We start from the raw sequence: 26543 nt of genomic DNA on the forward strand, positions 1-26543 counted from the left end.
TTCCATACCAGCCACCCAGTCACTGCTGAGCGCCTGCGCATTGCGTACGTTCAGCTCAACTACACTTGCTTTACACGCGTGTTTTCGATTCACACTTTGGGAAAAGTGTGTTTTAAGGTATAAGTTGTAGAACTATAAGACGTGTTTTTATCAGAATGGGAGGCCAGGCTAAGGGCAAAAAGAAAAATAAACCGAAGAGGAACGAGAACTGTCCAAACAGGGGTAAGTTGTTCAGTGATTTCATAATTTTGCTAGTTATTTACAGGGCAAAACGTTATCAAGCTCTGCGACAGCTAGTAGTTGATATTAACCTGTTGTGTTTTGATTGACCTTAGGAAACCAAATTAGACAAAAAATAATGTCCACTCTCCTCTTACCTCATTACAACAGATGCAGGGTTTGCTGTATTGTCACCTCAGGAAAGGGTGAAACTAAGAATGCACGAAAAAGCCAAGAAGAAGACAGCTGAGAAGTACTCTGTGCAACAGCTACTAGAAAAGGTCACACTGACAGATTTAGTTGATATCTAACTCGAAGACATGACTGTAATGTAATGTATTTTTTGATTCTGATCATCTGCTGCATGTTTGTTATGTCATGTGGTGGTCTATTGTACAGACAGAGGAGTGCATGGACAGTTTTGACTTTGAGATGGCTGGCCTTTTCTGTCAACGAGCCCTGGATGTGGAGTCCACCAACCTGCATGCTCTGGATATGCTAGGACACATCAGCTCTGAACTAGGAGACACACAGAAAGCTAAGGGAATATCCTTTAAGTATGTGTTTTTCTTTGTTATTGTACGTGTGTCCATAATTCAGTAACTTCACTGAAGTACTGCTATGATGTTTCCGTGCTGTTTTAATGCAGTGATGGTTATAGCTTCCTTGACCTAGTCTCTAAGTTTTTCTGCGTGCAGTGGAGCTGAGCCCAGATGTAGGCCACAGTAAGTACATGTACCTGGGGCAGATCCACGCAGGTCAGGAGGCTGTGGACTACTACAGTAGAGGAATACAGGTCCTACTGTCTGCATTGGAAAAACAAACACAGACTACAGTGAGTACCCACCCATACACACTCACACTCCCATTATGGTTTACTGAGTAACAGATGTGCCACATTAATCAGGGAGAAATGCTATGGTACTCAATAATTATCTTCACAAGAGGGTGCTGTTGGACAGTATATGAATATCTATCTATCTATCTGAATGAATGACATGGTAATTGACATACTCAGTGTGTTGTGGTTATGGCTCTTGACTCATAACTTTATTACTGAAATATTTTGAAAATCACATAAATTACAAGTAATTAAAAACACATTTGTACCTTGAAGTCACTACAGAAATGATGGATGATGAAATAAGTGACAAAAGCTGTGATTACAAACTGTATATTATGCTGACAATTTACAGTTTCTTGTGGAGATGATTTACAGCATTGGTCTGACATGAAAGTGTGATGTTTTGCGAAGCTTTATCATAGCTTTCCTTTTTATTTTGGCTACCTTTTTTGTTTTCGCCCTTCAACAGAGACATTTTCTCAATGAATTATTCAAGTAAGCATCGAGAGAATATTTTGGCATACACCGGACATTATGATGTGCCATATAATAAAACTGTGATACTAAAGAGAAAACAAACAAACAGGAAAATGCATATTTCTATGGCCAACATAAAGTAAACAGTAAGGCAAAGGAGAAAATGTATTAGGATATGTTGTAATAATGGCACAAAGGTGTACTGATGAAAATATATGCTATAAATATAATAAATTCCATTATAACATGTTTATCATTGGTATCCATTTAAATAACTTTGATTACAGTATTGATAAGAAATAGAATGACGGTCTTTGACATGTCAGCCTTTTTATTGTTTTTGTAACAAAGGCATACAAGAAAGAAAATAATTGCGCTATTTTACATAATTAAAATCTTCACGGGCCTTTTACACAGCAGACATTTTGTCATATTAGGCAAAGCACAGGTGTTACTAATAACTTTCAAGTGTTCCACAAAGCCCTGACAGTGTGACTGAGCCAGCTGGCACAATACCAGGACACTGAAACTGAAGCAGCCATCATCCATTTCATTATTTAGACGTGCGCTTTTTCTACTGTGACAAGCCAAAATGTTTTTTTTGTCGAAAAGGCCTATTGAGATTGAGTTTCTCTGGAAGTAAAGGGAGCTTATGCAGCTATTTTCCTTACCTGATGACTTGATTGTTCATAGGAAAAAAAAAAAAAAAATCAGCATGTTCATTATCTTTTAATTTATTATGCTTCATCAAACTTTTGAAAACTTTCAAGTCGTCTGCCCTCTGCTCTTTAAACAGGCTCAGGCCGGAGCTGCCGCCCAACCAGATGAGGACCCTGAACTACCCACAGCGAAGGATGTTAGTGTGGCCTACTGCTCCATTGCTGAGATTTACCTAACAGACCTCTGGTACTGGTGCAAACAGAGTCACTCTCTTGACACATACAACCTCCCTTTAAGGTTACTGCTTGGTAATGGGTTGAGATTTGTCTCTCTGTGTGTATGTGTGCCTGTAGCATGGAGGAAGGAGCTGCAGACAAGTGCAGAGAGTTCATTGAGAGAGCATTACAGTATCACCATGACAACCCCGAGGCTCTACAGCTCATGGCCAGCTACCTGTTCAGTACAGAGAGAAACCAGGTCAGTACACACACACACACACACACACACACACACACACACTAAGAATGAGTTATCACCACATTAAAGGGGGAATCTTCTGAGTTAATTATTCTGAGCAAATTGAATTATATGCCATTAATCAGCAGATGGACACTTACATTAACACACACATACACAGACAGGTCATGCCGATAGGAATGTTAATTACTAGGCAGATCACTGAGGTCATCCAGTCATCTGATAAGGAGAAAGAGATGAGGAAGCAGCCTATTCAACTCATTTTGTAAAGTTGCACAGTATGCAGCATATTTTAATAATAATACTTTTTCTCATTGTTTAACATGCTGCTGCTTTACCAGCTGTTATTAAAGGCAGATTAATTCAAGGTAAAACCTTTCTGAGAGAAACCTTTCTGCCTTTTCTTTCTGAGAGAACTTGAAAGTGCTCTGAACTTACTTTTGTCAATTTTTCAGGTCACCATAGTGTCTGTGGGATGAATGAAACACATGATTTTCTCCCTTTTTTTTTTTTTTTTTTTTTTTTTTTTACAGTTCTCATATGTTGTTGAATAAGATTTGCAACTAGCCTGGCTAGACAGGCTAGACATCCCTGCTGTTTAAAAACATAATAACCACCTCCCCGAGGTTTCAACAGTTTCATAGAGGAGGTAAAGATATAGTGGTAACAGTTCACAGTAATATCTGGAATGAACCAGTACATTGTTTGTGGAAGAGCACTTTTCCTGTTCGCGTTCTTTATGTATTTATTAAAATCTGAGGCCACCACTGGTAAAACTCACTCCATCTTTTTTGTGTTTGAATGGTGTCAGCAGCAGAAACCCACGACTATCTGTGAGAACTATTCTTTATGCTCTTACATCTCCAAACATAAATACTAGAGATACTGTAGAAAGTGGATCTGTAATACTAGCTGTAAGCTGCAGGGGTCAGGCTGGCTCCAGCATCCCACATCCTACAGCCAGTCTCTTTTTGAATACTCTGGTAATAATTTAAAAAAAAAGAACAAAATTGATATTAGATGAATCCAAAGGTCATTGATATCTGTAAAGCATTCAGAATCCAGTTTGTAGACGTAAAACTCTTTTTGTCACTTTACTCTTACAGCTGTTGATTTGTGTTTGTTTGTTTGTTTTATGTATTTGTGAGTATAGTTGTACATGCATACATACGTGCCCGTGAATTTAAATGTTTATGTGTTTTGCCATCTTCAGGAGGGCAGAGAATACCTGTTGAAGAGCGTCGGATTGTGGCTTCCTGCCCAGAAACAGAGTGCAGCTTCTTCTAGCACAGAGGAAGGTGTGCAGGTGAGTTCGAGCTGTGCTTGGTATTTTTTTTTGACAGCAACCAGCCCTCATAAGATCCCAGTTTATTTATAAAGCACTTTCAACTAACAGGATTGTCACAGTGTGCTTTGCAGTGCGCACAAACATAAGGACACCAGTAGAGATGAAAAGTCTGAGATAATGAAACGAGGGATAATAAAAAAATAAAAGATGGAACAAATACTTCACAAACCTGTGTGTGTGTGTGTGTGTGTGTGTGTGTGTGTGTGTGTGTGTGTGTGTGTGTGTACGCACGCACGTACATGCCTCTTTGTGAGAGTGTGAGAAAGCGGATATGAAAGCACAAGGCAACACCAGAAAAAGGTCTAAAGGATAAAGTAAGCAAATTACTACAGGGAATTCGACAAAAAGAGGGAAATGGCTCTTCTCTGATGAGATGTGTGCTGAATTGCTCCTAATAAACAGTGCCTGAATTTACAATCTTAACTGATTAAATGTAATATATGCAGGGTTTGCATGATGATTTGATACAAAAATCCCAGTGGCAGTATGTGGCTGTTATGATGTTTATCTACTAGAGAAGGTTAATCTGGACTCAGCCTGCCGACACATTTGCTGTGTTTAACGGCCACGTAGCTGCAGAGTGTTTTTTTTTTTTTGTTTTTTTACCTTGGAAATATATTGTGTTTTTATCAGACAAAGGAAAGAATCACAGTGGATGCTTGTGTAAACACTCACTGCATTGGTGGCGATCTTCTCCTTTTTCTCCAGAGTGAGATCCCTCCGTACGAGTCTCGCGTCACCACAGCCAAACTGCTCATCGAGTCCGAGGAATACGAGGTAAAAATGTCGTGTGTTGAGCTCGTGCACTCTACTGTTGTTGGTCTGTGTATGTTTCATGGTGGGAGGGCGGCCTGGCGTTTGTATGTGTGTGTACATGCGTTTGTGTGCTTTCCTTTCTAGCGAATAGCACTGAAGGTGGGAAGGCCATGCCTGGTCTTTATCCCCTCCAGAGTTCAGTGTCAATAATTGAAGAGTGGTATTTACAGAGAGGGACGGGGTTAAGGGGGCACACAGGGGAGGAGGGATGGGGAGAAGGAATGGGAAAAAAATAAAAATGGAACCTTTATTCTGATGAATTGCTGCCATATCTGTGATACAGTGCCCTTGTCTACTAAATCACTCATCACTTTCCAGTATTAATGGCCTTGATTTTAGTGGCTCACTAGCTTCAGTTCAGTGCTAAAACCCCCTAACAGTCATTAACGCTAGAAGTCGTTTTCTGTGATTGCTGCCACACCAACAGCAGCTCAGCTATGAGAACACCCCCCCCACAACCCCACCCCCCTCGGACACACACAAACGATTCAGCTGCTGTTCAGTTGTGTGTGTGTGCGAGTGCGTGCGTGCGTGTGTGTGTGTGTGTGGGGGGGAGATGAGCTGTCAGGTGTATCAGTAAAATGACAACGTCTCGGTCCACAGTTTCTGACGTGTCGTTTGTCTTCATCCTCCTGTTGGTGTCATCCAGCCCAAAACAAACTGCACCCATTCTGAGTGCTTTATAACCTGGATATTTTTGCTGTGCACACATGTATGCATAAACACATCCATAGACAACTTTGGTCATATTTGCTTTTTCAAAAAGTTTCTGACGGAAATTGAGTTAAAGGGTGGAAGTAGAGATGAATATTCTGTCCGTTACTCCCAGACTGGGACTTGTTTGATAGGAACATCCTCTCGCCTCATTCGTTCCTCCGCTCCTCTGTCACAAATACACACACTCTCGCTCACTTGTGTGCTCACTATCTCTCCCTGTGCACTGTAAATCTATTCACAACTCAAAATCCTGTGTAAAGTTGTGTGCTTCCAGTCTATAGAGTAAGGCTACCTTCTTAGCAAGGTGCCAGAATACGACCATTCGTCTGTATTTTTTCCCAGTAGAATCATTTGTTTGGTTTTCTAAACTGAGATAAGACTTTGAAATGTTGATAAATGTATTTGTCAAAGAAACATATTAAAGCAGTTTTTGTTTTCTCTGTGGCTTTATAGAGTAAACAGCTATTTCAGGTAAATAATAGTTCACTTAAGAATAGCAGAAGTACTAGAAGAACTTTGATGGTCTTTGTCTGATGAATGCAGTTTGGCCTTGTACATTCAATCCACTATGGATTGACTTTGAAGTGAAGTTAATTAGGGATTTGCCAACATAAAAATTGCTATAGTGTGATTACTTTAGCCAGTTAATCAGGTCGTATGGTAATGTATTGATAGTTATTGGAAACAATAACATTGTAGTGCATGGTGGTGACAGATTAAATTACAAAAAATAATAATGGCATTTTTTTCCCTCAGTGGCTGTCCGTGGTGCATAAACAGCATTTCATCGTCTGTGATCACGAGGTGATACTCTAAACAAGAGCCTCACACACTAAACATGTGAGCATTAGTTTCTTATGACATTCATAGTGGCCACCTATTCAGTATTGGTGGTTAGCCTCTTCGTTAACAAAGGTAAACCCAAAGCAAGAAAGAGGTTCACATAAATAATAATATCAATGCTGGATAAAAAGACATCTTTCGAACTACAAAGTCTTACAGGGCCGTGACTTTCAAAGTGTCTCCTTTTAAAAAGAGAGCTTTCCTTTCAATTTGTAAGTTGAGATCACATGAAAAGCTCAGTATGGAAGTCAAATTTACTGATGAAGTGAGTGTTTTATGATAGTTGCGTTACCTATAGTAGAAGGTCGTGGTCAGGGAAACCTTAATTGATGGTAAAAGTGGGAATTGTATGTAATTGTCTGACAGCCTTTGGCAATGAAAACACTTCAAAAAGACAGTGGGTTAATGAATTCATGAAAACATCAGTTACATGACTGGTGCACGTCTCTTCAGTCTTCTGTTTCTGCAAAGACGTGGATCTGTGCCACTTAATTTGGAAGGGAGGAAAATAGCTTTTTTTTTTTTTTAGGTCTTTTTTCCCCCCTTTTGATTGTTTTTGAGTAGAAACACTTGAATGCATGCCAAATCTGTTTGTGTTTTCCACAGCTGTAATGGAAATAGAGTAGGCGCACATGAGAGGTGCTTGAAAGCAGCAAAAGTGTGACAACTGTGTAGGTATTATCGTCCAGCTGCTTGAGGTTTTGTTTAATCATTTCGGAGCCAGTCTCCGTAGTGTTGAAACAACTCATTTATCAACAGATTGGTTGATGGATAGAAGATTAATTGACAACTATTTTCACAGTTGATTATTTGTTTTTAGTCATTTGTTAATCAAAAGTGCTAAACGTTCACTGGCCCCATCCTTTTAAAATGGGAGAAATTGCTGCTTTTCTATTTTATACCAATGTAAAATTGATATCTTTGGGTTTTTGAGTGTTGGTTGGTGAAAAGAGGCGATCACTGGGGGCAAATTCTGCTGGGCATTTTTTACTTTTTTATCATTATTATTATTATTATTATTTATCATTTAAGAAAAGAAAAGCATCCTCTGGCTCTAGCTTCTCCAATGCAAGAACTTTCTGCTATTCTGTTGCTTTATATAATTTGATCTCAAGGACATTGTAATTAAAATTTTTCAGCATTTTCGGAGATTACAAACACTCCATCAAATAATATCTGAATTTCTGCTTTATTGCTTGTCTATACTGACATGTTATTTCATGGTTTAATAATGTGCGTTGTAGTAACAACGCAGCCCTCAGAGATCACCATTTTCTCATTGTCACACACACACACACACACACACACACACATACACATTACCATCACCATCATCATCACCTATCACCACCGCTAATTCACATGCCACATAGCAGACAGACAAACAGACAGACGGCCTCCCCTGGCAGCCATTAAGGTGTCTGTTCGGTGTAGTTGTCACAGTAGCTGATGGGTAGTTACTTTCCTTGTCGTTGTCACTCTTGTTTGCTTTCATGTTTTTCATTTAACATTTCTGTTCTCACATTTAGCTCGGGATGGAGCACAGCTTGTGCTTTCCAATGTTGCTTGGAAGTACAGTTAGCACTGACATCCTAAGGATTTATTTACTTAAGTGTAGACGTCCCTGTTTGTGCGTGACGTGTGTGTGTGCATGTGTGTGTGGCTTTCTGTGTGTTAGAGATACGGGTTGCCCTCGCTTGTAAAGTGATTTGTCTTTCTCCTGTCTCTGCTGTGCGCTCCGGTAAAATGATTCTGTTAAACAAAATTGCCTGAAGATTATACACACACACACACACACAGACACACACACACACACACACAATGGCCATTATAAATTAGTTCCTCCCCAGAGTGCTGCTTTTTTTTTTTTCTTTAACAGGTCTTGAAATAAAGAGGACAACATGTACGTGCTGTCTTAAGTGTGTGTGTGTGTGTGTGTGTGTGTGTGTGTGTGTGTGTGTTTCTGTGTGTCTTTGCAGCGCACCATTGTTGTTCATGGACCAGTTTTACATTGTTTATTAAAATACTTTTTTTGTAGCATTCCTTCCAATTTTCTCACTTTTTCCTTGGTTGTAGCCCTTATCTTCATGAGAATATTAATCTTGTTGTTGTTTAGAGCATGAAGCGGCTTAAGAATCTCTGAATCTTTAATCACTCGCCCCTGGGTTGACCAGTGTAGTTAGGAAGGAGTGCAGTTGGAGACGATATCATTGCTCACTTATCCTGGCTCCCAGATATCTCGTTCTATTTTTGTTGCTCCAAAACTGCCTGTTCTATCAGTTGTTTAATACCCAGACAGATCTTTGCTCCTATCTCTTATATCTCACGCTTGGCTTGAATTACTGTGTGCGTTCGTGTACACATGTGCGTGCAAGGGTGTGAGTCTGTCACATTGGTGTGATACAATGAAAGTCAAGTAGATAATTCTGACGCTGGGCATGAATCCATTCATCATCAGCTGGGATTAGGTGTTTTTGTTTGTGTATTTTTAATCAGCCATTAATTAATTAAGGACAATGGGTTTTCAGCTGATAATTGGTCTACCAATCAATCAACTGACTCCCTGACACGCACATTTGCACACTCTTAACGAGATACTCTCAATTAACCTGGCTCTCCCTCAGTCTACCCAGGCAACAGACCTCTTTATCGCCACCGGAACCACGCAGGCTTAATGAAAAGAGAAGAGAACTCCAAAGAGCGGGAGGGGAAAAAAACTAGGAGGCTCTCCAGCTAATAAGACTGCCTTAACAAGAAACAAGTGCTGCTTGTTGTGCTCACTGTTGTGTGTAGCTTTGTTGTTGTTGTGTGTGTGTGTGTGTGTGTGTGTGTGTGTGTGTGTGTGTGTGTGTGTGTGTGTGTGTGTGTGTGTGTGTGTGCGCGCGCGTATGTGTGCGCGTGTCTTTTATTCTTGCCCTTCACCACGGGTGATTGGCTAACAGTCGCCTCCAACCTGAAGTTGACAAAAATCAATATATCATCACCTGGGGCTACACTCACACACACACACACACACACACACACCACAACCACAGAATCCGCAAGGCGAGTGGCAGAGCAAAACAAACACACAGCCTACTTTAGTCAAGGTCTGTTTTCTGTAATAGAAACTTCCCACAGAAACTGACCCCAGATAGTGACGCACTACGACAAAGGTCACCTGACATTAAACTCCTTTGAGACCTCAAGCTCTCTCTCCAGGACACTACAGAGAGGAAATTAGAGAAAAACGCGTAAGAGGGTATTGGAGATGGTGGTTTAGGCTGATCTTTAGGTTTATCATCTGTCCTCTGGAGTGGGGTGGATCCTCAGAATATATTGACTGCTAATGTCAGTAAATGCATTAAAAGGGCTATTGAACAGAGCGTCCAAAGTGACTATTGACTGCGATAAGCACTGGTGAGTGTGTCTATCGACGGCCATGTCTGTTGTCTTGTTGGTATCGACAATGTTGTGTGTGTGACACTGGCCTCAGACGCTTATCGGACCCTCTGATCACTGTGATTGATCAAGGTGCCTGGGAGATGCACAACATCTGCGTGTTTGTCTGGGTGTGGTTGTTTGTCTGTGCTATGTGGCTGTATCAGACAAGAGACATATGTGTGCACTGATGTATGTTTTAAAGCTGAAAGGATTTTGCTGGTATAACTATTATCTGATGATTTTATTTTCATTTTTTTTCTCTGTTCTTGAATTAGATGGCAGTAGATGTGTTGGAGGGTCTTCTGGAGGAGGATGATGAGGTTGTCCAGGTAAGCAATGAAAAAAATTTTGTCTGGTAAAAGATGTGGCCATCAGCTTGGCCTTCACTCATGTTATTGTCTGCTTTTTATTTTCAACTTTATTTTAGTGCAAATGCAGGAACATTTTTTTTGTGTCTATTTTTCAATTTTGGAATGAAAGAAATGAGAAGAAAAAATTTCAGTAGTTAATCTGGTATTGTGTCTCGCATGTCTGTCTCTAGCCTGGTTCCAGAACTCTGAATTGATGCCCACATCTCAAATTTGTTCAGCGATACCAATTTGTCTGGTGTCATGCTCACTGACATCTGATTGTAGAAATGAATGACCATTAGAATGAAGGTAGCTGATTTATAGAGGCTAGGTCAAAACCTAGTACGTAGCTGGACCACACTGTCTGTGCTCACATATACAGTATTTCAATAGAGCTGAATTTCCAATAAAGCTGTTCTCATTTACATGTTTTTCTGTTTCTATTGTCAGAAAACAGAACGAGTATGAAATAGTCACTGAATTGTAGCCCATTAAGACTACATTAACTTCCAAGCCATTTCCAAGCTGCTGCTCTGCACTGCTAAAATCCTGATCTGACCATAACATCATCTGACAAAATCATCATACACATCAAGTCAAAGACAACAGCTGTGCTATGCTTTCAGCTATATTTATTTTAAAATGACCACTCAGAGAGAAAGTTTATTCACATCAGTAGCTAAGATTTGTGCAAAGAGTCGCAAGATTTATCGCTGCATGCTTTTTTGAGAAGTTGCTAGAGGGGTCTGCAACAAAGGTGGGATGTTGTCAACACTGCTTGTTCTAGCCAAGTCATTTTGCAAGAGCAACCATCAATGGGAAAACTCCAACACTCGGCTGGCCAACCAGTGGTGTAACTTCATCACTCAGTCAGTCAGTTAGCGAATTCATGTTTATAGGGTTGGCCGGGTCCAGCCAAAAATAACAACAATAATGTTGTGTGGATAAGATGAACACAGACGTAAGTCATCTTGCAGAAATAATCAACATATTTCCTCATTCCTCTTAAAAAAAAGTTTAAATCAACAACTCCTGATAACTGCAACTGCATCTTTATCAGTTATCTCTAACTGATTGGTCAAGGCAAAAGGAAACAAAATACTCTCCCCTCAATTGCAAGAAATCAATTAATATGGAAACAATTTCAGGCTGAATGAATGAAATGAAACTTAAGATGGCAATTTAGTCTGACTGTCAGGCTGGTCTGTCCTGGCTAATTAACAATTCTTGAACAGACTCTGTGTTCAGGGGGGTTGTTACTTGTCAATGCACAGGATTAAGTGATGTATTTTTATGTGTCCCCTTGCAGGCTGTCTTATTGTTATGATGCAGCAGGCACTGCTGGATGAGAACAAGACAAATCTTTCATGACCCCAGTGGGAAGGAGAAAGTCTCAACCTGAGCACTTAGTTGCTTATGCTGAGCCACTGTTTGTGTGTGTGTGTGTGTGTGTGTGTGTGTGTGTGTGTGTGTGTGTGTGTGTGTGTGTGTGTGTGTGTACAAGAAGTATCTACACACCTGCTCTTTTGCATTACTTGCTCTAAACACTTGTGTGTTCACGCAAAGAGTACGATTGAGAACTTGAATGCTTATTAGAGAGTGGTGTAAATGGCAGAATTTTCTGTGCTTTAGTGGGAACTGTGTGCTGTCAGTGTGCTCCAAATCCTCACCGTCGGTTGCCGACGGAGTGAAGGTGTGCCACTGAGTGTCAGATAGAAGAGCACGGCAGCATCTCTCTCTCCCCTACTCCCCCTCGGGCTCAGCCTCCCACACACACACACACACACACACCCCTCAGCTGACAGATTGAGAGCAGTCATCAGGGGGCTGAACTTTTAAACTTGCTCCAGAGACGCACAGCTGTGACACTCGATTTTGAGCGGGCCCTCAGCCAGTCTCACATGCATACACTCACCAGTTCTAATGGTCAGAAAATGTTTTGTCAGATCATATCAAAGTTATGTAGCCAAAGTTATATTCAGAACTGTATGACAGATACATTTGACTACATAATACTCTCCCTCTCATCCTCCCCCTCCTTCCCTCTTCCCCTCTTTGTCTTACTCGCTCTGTCTTATTTCTCTCTTATTTAAGCGCGGTAGATAAGTTGTTAGCCCTCGCCTCCGTCTCCTTGCTCTTGCGTATCTCCAAGTTGGAGGCTTACTTATATAACGTTAAGTCTGCACAAACAACTGAGCTAGTTCCTCGCAAATCTTGTTTCAAAGGTGTTCCACTGATTCATGATGCTTTTGTTCTTCCTTCAGCAGCACCATATGGGAACTAAGATGTGCCTTCACTTTGAAATGACAATAGTCCCAGTGATTTGATTGACAGCATTTATTTTATTATGAGTGCTTCTGTCTGGGGTTGCGGTAGGGTAGAGTGGATTCTCTGAAGTTCTTAATTAGCTTTCTCATGTTTTAATTTTGAGTGCAGATGCATGAGCCGTCTTCACCACATCCACAAATATTTCAGAGTGGTCTGTCTGTAAAGAATTTCTCCAGCCCTTTTCAAGCTGTTTTGAAAAAAACATCCCTCACTTGTGAGGAAGTAAAAAAAATTTGAATTTAAGTGACCTAATTTCACTCCTTCTCTCTTGAATATACACAAGAAAATTTTTTTCTTAGGTTCTGTATTCACAGAAAAATGTTTTAGTGATAAAAATGTCATACTGCAGGTTCTGAAATATTACTACATTTATCCAGTGCTGCTGTTGTTCTGATAAGTGTGGCTGCAGGGGGTAGCCTCCCACTCAGCATACGGAGCAGCAATCCTGAATTCGGTATGGCATGCCTGGATGTGTTTGTTAGCTAAATGGTTGATTTGGCAGAGGTGCAGGTCCCTACTTCCTCTGCCCTCAATGAATAATGAATAAAGCTAATGTTCGTATTTTGGTGCTTGAAGAACAGTGGGTGGGTGATCCTTGGCCTTAGATGAGAGGCACACACACACCTCCAAGTTCACTGAGAGTTGAACATGATTGTGTTTAGAGGTGGAAGAGCAAGCATTGAACAGTGAATGTGATTATGAAAAAAAGGTGTGAATGGAAAAGAAAGAGAACACCTTGGTTGTGGTGCATTCCAACATACTGACGTGCAGTTAAAAATATGCCTCCCCTCACTGAACTCCGTGGAGCAACAAGATTATTTCAAAATAATGCTGTATGTTTTCTGAACAGGAGTCAAGTTAAGAGGCGTTTAACACCTAACTCAAAATGGCGCTCTCTTGAACTGAGTGAATCTTTACTAAGGGTTGCTCGAAGAGAGAATTATTACCAAATACTTATGAATACATTGAGCCAAGAAAACTTTCTGTTACAAATGAAATTTGAATGAAAAAATGAAATAATCTTATAGTGAAGGATTGATGTGGTTGTTTTCTGAAGGCCCACTCCAATCCAGCTGTTGCCTTGTTGTGTCAATGAGGCAGGACTTTGAACAAATAACCAAACATTTACCACATGGTTGGATCTAAAGCAGGCTCTTTAAAATAAGATGATACTATTAGTTTCTAAATGTGGGCATTGAACCTACATGATGCTTGAAGGAAGTCCTTCATCAAACGCTTAACTCAGTAAATGAATATTGCACAGAACTGAGTGTGCAGATGTTTTTCTTGTTAAAGAGCAATTATAGCCACAAAAAGTAATATGCATAGAAAGGAAATAAAGTATTACCACCCAACTAGAATGTAAATATTGTTTTATATTCACATTGTCTCTAAAAATGGCTACAGTGTGATGGACAAATCACTCATAGGCATCAATAAAATCTATTGCATTACTGGTCATCTAAACTGCCTGTTATTTATAGATGTTTCTGTGGGTAATTTGCCTGGAAACACTGCAGACATTCACATCTGATAAAATCATCATGGAAAGTAAAGTGGTTCTGCCAGTCACTAGACTTGGCCCTTCTCACTACTTGTTAATGCAATAATCTACACCTTTCACCTCTACATGTCTCACACATTTGCAACATTTTATTTTATAATACTATTCTGTAAATTGTGTTTTTGTTTTTTTTTGTATCCAAAATGATCAAAACATGGCCCCAGGAATAGTGATGCAATTTCGTCTAGACATAACCTGCTCTGGAGCAGGTATGGTGTGAAGCTGAAGTTGCCGTGGCAATGTACAATACCTCCCAGGAGTGTCGTACTTCTTTTCCTCTTTGACTTCTGTCAGGGCAGAAAATATTTTATGGTGCAAAAGAATTAAAGTTAGATAAAGAGAATATTGAAAACTATATCCATATAATTGAATAGCAAGGTAATATAATCCACAATACAGCCTTTAAGTATCATATTATTTGAAATGGAAAGAAGATATTTGCCTGATTTTATTTTTAATTTATTTTTCAGAAAAGTAATTGCATCTTCTGCTAGAGATAAAAAAACAATTTTTCAATGACAGGTGGTAAAATGGTGAAGCTGCAAATCACAGGTTTATATTAATTGTGACACTACAGTATGTGCATTTAAATTCATGCAGCATTCATAAATGAGTACAGTTTATATCAGGATTGGATCAGGTTGACAGTTATTATGTGAGTGATGGATTGTGTATGTGTGCGTGTGTGTGTGTGTGTTTTTGGTGTGATTCCATGTCACATTTGTGAAAAATGTTTGTCAAAGATGGATGTGGGATTTCATGCAGACATGCTCTGTGAGGGTTACAAATCTGTTTCCCTTGTCATTGTTCACTTACTGCAACAAAGAACACTTTCTCGCTCTGCCTGAATCTCACGCCCCCTGTCCCCCCCAACCCTTCTCTCTGTCTCTTCTCTCTGCCTCCCAGGTGTGGTATCTCTCTGGCTGGGTGTGCTACCTCCAGTTTGAGAAAGCAAAGGAGCAGCAAGAAAGAGAGGGAAGGGAAGTGACAGAGGACGAGATGGAGGAGTGGAAGGCACTGAAGGAGGCAGCCAGATCGTACCTGACCAACGCTAAGAAGGTAATTCAGGTCAAGATAACCTCATAAATCTGACTACAAATCCAAAGATCGCTGCTTATTGATGACAATTGAAGCTAACTTCGCACATGTACTCAAGTCTTGTACTTAAGTACAAAAAAATGATGAGGTTTGGACTGTTAAAACAAGAATAAAACAAGACATTTGAAGATGTCATTCTGAGCTATAATCGTAATGGCAAGAATGGTCAAGAAAAATAATCAGTAGATTTAATCCATAACGAAAATAATCATTAGCTGCAACCCTAATGGCCGTATTGTAATGGCCACCCCAGACTGCAAGAGTTAGATGCTTCTCAAATATTAATGCATGAATAATAATGTAATGTTATAATATATGATAACACTCACAAGGGCCATTTCTCACCATCAAGTACTTTTAGTTTAACAACATTTTTCCAATAATACAGACATACTTTAACATACAAATTTAGAATGGAGGACTTTTACTTTTAATGGAGTATTTTTATAGCATAGTTTGGTACTTTTTACTTAAGAAAATTATCTGAATACTTAGTTCACCACGGTGCACTGAAACTGTGGCTACAGCTAGTTATATCCAGTAAACTGTTGCAATAGATAATAGACCCCTAAGGACCAGTTCTTGCCAGAGAAGGAGTGCATGTAGCACTGTGAACATGAGAGGATCTTAACTAAGCTCGATTGTTGCCACAGAAATGTCTTTTTGTACAGTCTCAAAGAGGTTTAAGTATACCCCTCTTTCTCTTCCATCCCCTTTTGCGCGCGCGCGTGCGCACACACACACACACACACACACACACACACACACACACACACACACAGACAGACCACGGAGTGATGTGTCTCATTCATTCTGTCATTCTGTCAGGGAGCAATGCTTCTATGGAGCAGTGATTCATGTTAGTCTAAAATCCAATAGGCTTGTAAATCAGACAGCACAGACTGAAGGATGGTGGGCCCCACCTCTGATTTTTTTTTTTTTTCTCTCTTTACTTTCCTCTCCTTTTCACCTCCCCACCCTCCCTCCGCCTCTCCTGCCCCGCCGCGCTCCTCTACAGATGAGTAGGGGAAGCAGAGTGGCAATATATTGATGTCTGTCTCTCTGGCCAGCAGTGTAGTGACAGGCCTGTCTAACCATCATCCACGGGGGATGTCCGCAACTGGGACAAGAGCGAGGTGGGCTTTGAGCTGCCAGGAGGAAGAATGGAAAAAACTGTGGGGAGGAAAATAAGAGCACATTGCACATATAGATTTCAGCTGACAGCTTTGTGGTGAGACTTAATAAAGAAAAAAAATTTTGAAAAAAATGGAATTGAGAAATAGGTAGAATTAAGTACTTAGCTATTTTTTTGCAGCGAGAGAGAGACTGGTAAAAGAATTGGGTAATGCGTCAGTGCGAGACAAGTAAACAGCATAGTTTCTTTGTAGAGTGAGTGAAGCAACAGGCGCAGAATAATGTGAAAGGTACATGCACGGAGACCTTGAAAAGGTGATGTGGATTGTGGAGGAAAAACAGCTCCTATTGTGGTGCACTTAATTTCTCAGCTCAACGCCTTTGCTCATGTGTGTGCGCATCTGTGCACTGTGTAGCTGAGATTCTCCCATGTTTATATCAGAGCTTTGTTTCTGAGCGTCACTGTGAGTGTTAATTATTAACGATGACTCAGTCTGCTAGTTAAAATGGGCTCCAACATGGAAATGAGGCCTCAAAGCCCAATGGCTTGTTTTGGCGCCAGTCCACTTCTCTGCATACTTTATGACTTTGCTAAGTGTGTGTGTGTGTGTGCGTGAGGTGTGAGACAGTGAGAGAAAGCATGCGGTTTTGCGTGGGCGCACCTTATGTGGATGCACATATTTAATTATGGTTGTATGTGCCAACTTGCATATCTAATTATTTGTTAAGAAATGTCTTCATTATTCATCTCGTCTCTGATCAATACATGTGTGCGTGCACACACACACACCCACACACACACCCACCCTGCATTCAACTGACATGCTCTAAAAAGGAATGATAGGAAAGACTGGATGGGCTGAGAGGACAAGAGAATGAAAGGGGAGGCGAGGAAGAGAACAGATTGAATGTGGAGTGTGTGCGTCTGTGTGTGTGTGTGCGCGCGCACACTTGCTTGTGTGCATGTGTGTATGTGGTTGTGTGTGTGCAGGGGGTGTAGCTGGTGAATAGTGGCAAGGGTAAAATCAATAGTAAACCGGACGTGAAATGGAATTTGAGTCTCTGCCAGATAGGGTGCGATTGAAGAAGGATCCGCAGTGTATGCACAGAGGACAGTGTTATAAATGTGTGTGTGTGCATGTGTGCACTTGTGCGTGAGTGTGTGCAGAGGCAGCTAGGGCAAACGGAGGTCAAAAGCTTTACTATTTGATGTGGCTGAAAGGGTATCTCATGAGCACGGATTGTGGGGTAGGGGTTGGTCCGAGGTGTGCTTGTCATGCAATTTTAATGCCTTCCCCTACCAAGGATGTGACTAGAGGACTGAGGTGGTAAGTCGTGTCCATGTATGTGTGTCTGTGACTTCCAGCGACATGCCCTGTTCACACTCAAGAAGGTCTAATCCCAGCCAGTGTCACACCCTTACCCTCACCACAACTGTGTGTATGTCTGTATGACAGTGAGACAGAAGTTAAGAAATGTGTTGAAATAATTAATCTAATTATTGTTCTCTTCCTAATCAAGAGATGACTGTATGAATGCTCTGTTTGGTCTAAAAAAATTAAAAATAAAAAAAAAAAGGGATGGAGGGAGCAGGATACAGAGGGAAGTTGAGAGGAGGGCAAAATTTTGGCACTATTCTGCCAAAATAGATGCGTGTGTGTGTGTGTATGTGTGAGAGATAGTGTGCATGTGCGCGTGCATGCGCAAGTGGAAGTGTAAGATGTGAAAGTGTGAAGAGTTATCTATCTCCCTGACAGGTAGGTCATTTGGTGAGAGTGTACGAGTGTGAGCGAAAGAAAGCCAAAGACAGAGTACATGAGGGGAAAATGGTCAGGAGACAAGCCGGGAGAATGAGGGCATTAGGAAATGAAATGAAAGAAGAGGTAAAATGAAAGGGGAAGTTAAGCATAGATGTGGAACAGAAGGTGAACAATGATGGAATGATTACGCTTTAACCACATAATCAGCCTGTCTTTATTCTGCCATATGAGTTGTAGAAAAAGTTTTTTTTTTTTTTTAACAAGAAAAGGAAAAAGAATAATTTCTTCCATGAAGAGTACATTAGTGCTTATTATTACCCCCATTTTCCACCACATACTGGAAAAAAGATAGCATTAACAGGTGGTCTATGGCGGACCATATTATAAATGTATCGAAAGAATTTAAGTACATATAGGCCTAAGGGGAAATGATTATATATGCTTTATTATGTCAGATTTTTATGTCAGTACTTTGTGGTATTGCAGACTGCTAAATTTTGACTTTCTTTCTTATTTTTTCCTGTTCAGTCCTTTTTAAAGCAAACAGAAAGCCCCTGCTGGCTGCAGTATAATGCCCATAAACAGGGTTAGACCTCATTCGGCTCCAGAGGCACTTACACAATGCTCCATTGTACACCTGAAGTGAACACAATTCTGTTTTGTATGAAATTCCACTGGCCTATTCACTTCTGTCTAGAATTGGAAATGTTACTGTCCTTATCATGAAGTCAAACTTGCCAACTCTTCTCTGCAGAAGTTTCTTCACTATGAGTGCTGCCACAGTGATTTATGCCACGTCGTGTCACTTAATGTCTGGAAACATCAGGGAGGAATCACCGGTTTGAAATTGGTTTTCCTGTTTAGAAATGTGTCAGTTCCCAGGTGAACAAACGGCAGCAAAGTGCATTGAATTCAACAGTATGCTTTAGCGGTTTTTCCAGTATGAGGGAAAACATGAGGGTCAACTTAAAAATGAAAATGCTTTTCACCGTCACATGCAAGTATTAACAAAGACCTAAAGTCTACAGCCATGCTGGTAACTCTATGACAAGTTACGATAAGTGGGAGCAGCAGTGTTTTTGGCTTAATGCTAATGTTAGAAACCTAATATGCTGGAAGTTTAAGTATAAGTCAAAAATATTGGTCATGGTCAACAGCCAGTGTCATTACAATACAAAGACCATGAACGTCATGAACCATGAATGTCAGTACAAGATTTGTACCAGTACAACCAGTAGATGTTGAGGTATTTTACTCAAGTGAAAACTCTGACCTGCTAGTGGCACTGGGGGATAACTCATTAGAATGTATTCTCAAAGGACTTTAAATGTTTGTATCCAATTTTACGGCAACATCATCCAACAGTTGTCAGGATATTTCACTCTGAGCCAAAAATGTAAAACTCATGTCGGTGCAAGAGGAAATGTCAGGGGATCACCACATTCGGTGGTATTCACCCTCTGGGGAACAAGAATGTCTGCACCAAATTTCAGACTGAACCGAAGTGGTGGACCGACAGACTGACTGACCAACTGGCAGACCAACGTTGCCGTTGTCTTGGGCGCTAGCGTGGCTGAAAAAGAAGAGCCAGTACACGGTGAAAACAGACGTGTCCATGTTTGTGTAATATCTTGTGTGACTGTGTGTGTGTGTGTGAGAGAGAGAGTTGTTATGGTGGTGGTCGAGTGTGCTTTGGTCTGTGACTTGGGCCTTGAAAGTAGAGCAAAGTGGACCATGAAAAAGTTATGCGATTACACACACACACACACACACACACACACTCCACCCTCCCTCTCTAAGCAGCTCTGTGGGCCGTGAAAGTGAGAATAGAAAACATAGGCTGTTGTAAATGAGAAATGCCTGTGTTTTTTTGCGACGGCGGTGCTGATCTCAGCAGCGCTCGGTGCGGAATGTGTAAAGAATAGCTCCTGTTTGTTTGGCTATCTGGCACTGGCTGGCTCACAATGAATAATCACGTCTCATCCAGCAGACACACTCTGCTATTGAATTTTTGGTTAAAAAAAAAAATCATCACCTACTGTATTTCCAAGTAGCATTCTGTGTTGTAGAATTGATAGTATGTTTGCACATGTTCACCTCCACCTCTTACCCAAGGCTGTAATGTGCAATTATTCTGGGTATTGAACCAAACCTATTCTAAAGCAGAGCCAACTTTTATTCAGAGTCCTTGTTGTGGATAAACATCTCCAGGCATTTCAGAGTGACACTGGCAGAATGAAAATCAGTGTTTTTGTGTGTGTGTGTGTGTGTGTGTGTGTGTGTGTGTGTGTCTGTGTGTCTGTGTGTCTGTGTGTGTCTGTGTGTGTCTGTGTGTGTCTGTGTGATGCTCTAAGGAGGCTGAGAGGGTCAACTCTCACCCAGTATCAGAACCTGTGCCTGGACCTGGGTCACGCTCCACCTCCCTGGAGCTTCAACCTGCAGAGACAGCATCCACTTAAATATATACACACACAACCCTACACAGACTCTCTCTCTCTCTCTCTCTCTCTCTCTCTCTCTCTCTCTCTCTCTCTCTCTCTCACTCTCACACACACACACTACACATTCTTACATTCCAAATGAGTTCCCATGGGACTGCGTGTCTCCTGTCAGGACCTGCTGTTGCTTAGAGACTGGTCCTGGGGCAAAGCAGTCACACACACTCTTCTTCACTCTCCTGGCCTCGTTACACTTTTAGTAAGAATGATGGCACTCAGCTGCTTATTGTCCCTGAGCTCAAGTGAATGTGTGTACACGTATGTGTGTGTGTGTGTGTGTCTGTTAACTACATTTGGTAGACCAAATAGAATAATATTCCTAGATCATATGAACCATTCCCCACTCACCCTCTTTTTCTGTCTAGTTTTGTTTCTGGAAAGAAAAGCATAAATATAAATCGCTGTATCATTTCCCCTTACTCTGTATATGCACACACAGAAACACTGTGTAATGCTTTCTGTCCTAAATGGTAGCCCCAGTAGTTTTATCACCAGCTCCACTTTGAGTTCAGTAATTACACACAAGCAGCGTATTTTACAGAGATAAATCTGCTGGCTACTTTGAGGACGGGACTTTTTTTTATCTTGCTCTTTCACGGCATATTTCACTGAGATAACAACTTTGATTATGTGTGTGTGTATGTGCACATGTACACCACATAACCATATGTGCTTCAGGATACATTTTATCAGCGTGTGTGTGTGTGTGTGTGTGTGTGTGCGTGCTTGTGTGTGCAAGCATGTCGCAAGAGGAAGATAAATGGTCTCTTTGTCTCCTGTGTGGATGAATGGTGTATCAAATGTGCTGATTTGCCAAATGAAAGACAAAAACTGTTTACCAGCGTTTTGCAAACCGTGACTGCCTCGCTGACAGAATGCAGCTGAGCTGCTGTGGGATATTTCAGGCAGGCTAACCAGCACTTGGAGACTTAAAACCTCTAAACCGATGCTGTAGTGATACACTAGCTTAGCTTCAGTGACGCAACACAAGAGCATCTGTCAAGAGCTCTTTCACTCACCATATCTTACTTCTTGTATTCACGCACTTCATATTCTCAACATTTCTGCTGTGTAACCTACTTTATATTTACTAGCCCATCACACGCTTTTACACATTATCCTTTTTTGTTGTTTTTTTCCCCCCCAGCTGTACAGTAAGCTGCGATGTGATGACCAGCCGATGTTGGAGCATGTCGAGCAGCTGCTCGGCGAGCTGGGAGGAGAGATGGAGGGAGAGGAGGGAGACCCAGTCTTGGATGATGACTATGAACCCTGTAGTGATGATGAGGAGGACGATGAAGAGGCACCCATGGAGCATTGACCACCCCCCCCACACCCCCCACCCCCCCATTATTTGTATTCTATGATTAGACTTTTCCCGATCATGCTTCCTTCTAGTTTCAATGTTCTCATGCGCTCTCTAAAGTGCCTTTTTTTTTACCGGTTATCCTTTAACAACCATTTATCACAGATGAAATTTAAAGTGAGATGCACAAAAAGAGTGGTATTAAAAGCTGCAGTTGACTCAATCTCTTTCAGTCGCTTGTTAAATGCTTTTGGTGAAATAAGTGCATATTAGAGAAGTGGTTCCCTTAATCACCTTGACAGGATGATGGTGATAAAAGAAAGTTTTAGAGCTTTACTTCTCACCAGCAGCAAAAAGCAAAACACCTTTTGAATGCTTTTACCTTATACACACCCACGCATGGTTTCTACAAGCAAAGATACACAACACATGCGTACACAAACAAAAAAACAAAAATGCACAAAGGCAGCACATTAATTACTTCAGCTCCCCCTCAGTACAACAGCAGCAGTAGCAGCAGTGTTTCCCTCACTGACTGCAGTGAAAGTGAAATATCTCATCGGGGTGTAGGCATTATTAGAAAACTGTGTCTGTCTATCTTTACATGTGAAGGTCCTTATAGTCCAAGTTTATGTGCAATGCTTGAATTTTTATGCTGTTCAGTTTATTCTCCCGCTTTGGATTTTGTTTTTCTCCCTTTTGTTAACTCATTGGATTCAACAAGACAAGACACAATAGAGAGATTTTGACATTAACTTATGCGGTATGCGTATCTCTCCCTGCTGCTCAAAGTGGCTGGCACAAAGCTTTTCAGAGCGGAGAAACTGGCAACTGAGCCTTTTTAAAACTAGTTTTTCACATCGCATCGCAGCCTTTTAAAATTCTCAAACGGGGTTATGTAGCGTAATGACATGGCAAAATAATGGACTGATGCTTCTCACTTTGTTTTATATTTTCTTTTACTATCTGGTGCAGCAAGGTGAAGAGGCAGAGTTTGTACATCTGAGAGGTAGACAGCTACACATACAGCTGCTGTCTGTGGACAAAGAAGATTAAAACATTTGAGGATATTTCTGTAACCAACAGCACAAAACTCACCATGTGAGATGTTTCACAGCATGACAAACTACTGTTTCAGGTCAGAGATGTCAGGCTGAAAACTATCTCCAAATCTTAGAAGCACACATACAGTCCATCGATGTGTCTCTTACTTTTTCTTTAGCAAATGTGGCCTTGATTAGCCCAATTTAATCAGAATCTATATAAGTTTGATTTTTGTGTGAAGCATAAAGCGTTTTTAAATTAAGTTTGTACCTTTTGTTTCTATGCACCTGCAAAAGAATTTTCTCAAGCCAAGTTCTCTTTAGTTTTTTGTTCTAACTGACATTTTCTCCCCAGGCGCCTTAAGTAGAGGGAGAGCAACTGTTGCATGTGACATGCATGCTTTAACACACATCCACCGAAGAGCATTTCTCCATCCACCATGCCTGTTAACAAACACAACACACCACAGACATCCACGGCTGTGCGGCCTCTTTGAAGAATTTCATAACCAGTAAATGGGAACGTTATCTGAGATAACTGCTCCTGATAGCGGCCCAGCTGCAAGCTGAGAGGCCTGTTTGAGAATACAGGGGTCCAGATACCATGATTCGATTGTGCGTGTTTGTGTTTAAGGAGCGTAAAATACAGCTCAGGAGAAAAGTTACAGATACAATCCTGTGTGTGTGTTGTATCTGCGTGTGTGTGGTTTATCATAGCTTAATGTGATATGATGTGTTGTTATTTCTGAACTGGGCTTTGCTCAGAAATATTCATGTCTGCGATGTTTAGTGTCTGATAATGCACCAGGAGTACAGGCCTTGAGGACTGGCTACCTGGAGCAATGCTGTCATCTAGCATTTGGCTTTATAATTAAAATGGGCCCTAGTGTCTATGTGTGTTTCTACATTTGTGTGTGTGTGTGTTATGGCGTGTGTCCATGTGGCTCATCTGCAGTGCTGTGTGATTAATGACTCCAGGGGTGAGTGAGCATCAGTGGTCAGCCCTTTCTGGTTATTCTGAGCTGACCTAGTGTGAGCGGGCCATAGTGGACACAAAGCCTCGGGTGATCGCGAAATCCTTGGCCATTCTCTCACCTGTACATCAGCCTCAGCACCGCAGGAATATTTCCACTTGCTGAGAGAGGGGAGTGCAGTTTCTACACAAGGACACACATTCAATCACTGGTAAAGGACGCTTACTGTTTGCTCGCATTCTTTCCTACTTTGTGCTGAAAATCGGTGTCTGAAAGGCCAAAATGGCTCTCTGAGAGGCCAACAACACAGTGATAGTCAGACTTTTATAAATCTGATTCCTTGCCACAGATCTACAAGATTTGACCTCCATATGTTTCAAGGTTTCATTTCTCAAATTAACATTATATATATAAAAAAATTCATCACTCTATGCATAGTTAATGCCTAACGTGCCTTCGTATGTTTAGCAGATTTTTCTTTTTTACCTGTGTGTCAAGCTATCTTTAGAGACCCTAGCAGCATGTGTTCAGTCTCCAGGGAAACCAACCCATAATTAGTATTTGTGTGTGTGTGCGTGTGCCTGTATGTGTTTTTTAATAATCGACGGTAATGAGATGAGCGGAGGGGAGAATAATCCTGGATTAACAGCTTAAAAATGCATGTGTCGTCATAACAACATCCTGATTGGGACTTAATCATTGAAATACAGTCACACAAACACTCAGTAACCACACACACTCACACACACACACACACTGGCACAGCAACCACCAATTGTCCGTGCATCAGATAACTGAATGCTACAAGCCGTGTGTGTATTTCTGTGTGCGTGTGCTGTTTATCCGGTGTTGGTCTATGTGTGTATCGTTGACTTAATTAGAGAGTTAAGCGGGGTGCTCCTCTGAAGGGATTAAGGGGGAAATTATCAGAATCTGGAGACTTAAAGCTGAAACCAGTTAAACGGAAACAGGAGGAGGGAGATCAGGGCTCAGAGGAGAAAGGAGTTTGAGAGGCAGTTCTACTGTTTACACACACATTCACATGTTCATTTGTGTAAATTGTCCTCTTGAAGTCACGCTTAAACACTCGAATTTGCTTCAAGGTGTACAAGCAGTTCTTTCAATCTCTCAAAGCCACTGCCGGGGCGTTTTTGAGCTGTGTGCACCCTGTGTTTGGAAGCAGGAGAGGTTTTATGGATATTCTAGGATACTCAGCGAGAGCGCTGGAAGGTGACAGAAATTCACCACAAGCAGGACAAAGGAGACCAAGGATAAAATCGACTCCCCTTACTTGAAGATTGACAGATAGGAACTGCTTTTCGCTCATCTACATCACATTCTTTATGCTGCGGCTGCACCTTTAAACTGTGAATTAATTGCATAAATGGAGTGATGGTTATCTGACCCATGGGTTTTCCTGACAGCCACTGTGAAAAGCCATGAATCAAATGACCTTTATCCTCTGCTGTGAAACTGTTTCCTGTATGGGATAGATTTCTTGAGGTAATGGATGCAGTCTGTCTGACATGGGAGTATCTATGCAGCAGATGGATTGATACAAAGAGTTAATGCTGTCAGCTTTGTGGGGCTTAATATGATCATTAAAAGGTGATGTGGGTTTTCTTAGAGAGGTCTTATTGGGAAAATGTGTGTTTCTTCTGATCAATATGGCATGAGGTCAATGTCCATTATATGATCCATTTGATTGTTTTAAATGAAATATTTGTTGAAGCAAACTTTGCGTGAGAGCTGTTGTTTTTCTCTTCAGTGATTCAGTATTCTGCAGAAACTCATTACATCTCATAATTAACTCTCAGAGAAGTCATCTTCATCATTGATCTGTGTTTTTGGTCAATAAGGCTATTTTAGGCTATCCCGCTGCTCCTATTGTCTGAGGATTGAATGTGTTCATGCATCTGCATGCACACAGTTTGTGTGTGCGCGCATAGTAATCTTTGGTGGGAACATCTGTCTCTCAGAGATAACATAACCGGGGAATTAGCCATGCTGTCTTACAACTGAGCATCACATCTCACTATTACAGCCCCCTAAATTATACCCTATTACACCTCTCTGTGTGTGTGTGTGTGTGTGTGTGTGTGTGTGTGTGTGTGTGTGTGTGTGTGTGTGTGTGTGTGTGCGCAAGCAGATGAGCGTAAGCAATGTGCTGACAGTGTCATGTCCTTGGGCGACTGTGCCAAGTTTAAGAGTATCACTGAGCCCACTACCTCCTCCAATCCTTAAATCCATCATTGAACAGAATTCACACAGTTATTTATACATAATACCAGTCCTACACAAACAAGTTTCCTCTACAAGAGAGCCAAGCATACAAGTGAGTGCATAGGATAAAACAACAACAAAAAAACAAAAATAGGCTGTTTTTTCACAGGATGAAAGTGCTTTCCTGGCTCTGAATTATAAACAGTGATACATCTTTTTGATGTAAAAGCTCTAAACAGCCTGGAGCCACTTAGCTTTCCATATATTGCACCTGCAGCAACAGCAGTGTCTCCTGGCGCATCAGTGGTGACAGATTACTCTTTGAACTGCTCCTTTATGGGAGTTTAAAAGTTAACAAAGTGATGCATCAACCTTAAATCAACAAAAATGCAGAACCCTGTATGATTAAATGATATGATTTACCGGACACCTGACTGTTCA

At 41.0% G+C, this 26543-nt stretch overlaps 1 protein-coding gene across 1 annotated transcript; it reads left to right on the top strand.

Annotated features, from left to right (window-relative positions):
• Positions 1-16: 16 nt before the first annotated feature.
• On the top strand, positions 17-23810 carry LOC111652781 (uncharacterized). Its single transcript, XM_087173175.1, has 11 exons — positions 17-222; positions 391-500; positions 619-764; positions 901-1054; positions 2337-2446; positions 2554-2677; positions 3891-3983; positions 4734-4802; positions 10100-10153; positions 14973-15125; positions 21704-23810. The coding sequence occupies exons 1-11, from the start codon at positions 156-158 to the stop codon at positions 21875-21877; spliced, it is 1254 nt and encodes a 417-aa protein (XP_087029301.1). The 5' UTR covers positions 17-155; the 3' UTR covers positions 21878-23810.
• The last annotated feature ends 2733 nt before the right edge of the window (positions 23811-26543 follow it).

This window comes from Seriola lalandi, unplaced genomic scaffold (assembly GCF_002814215.2).
Source record: "Seriola lalandi dorsalis isolate HSWRI2012SDOR001 ecotype SW California unplaced genomic scaffold, Sedor1 jcf7180002054062, whole genome shotgun sequence".
Lineage (NCBI taxonomy): Eukaryota > Metazoa > Chordata > Actinopteri > Carangiformes > Carangidae > Seriola > Seriola lalandi.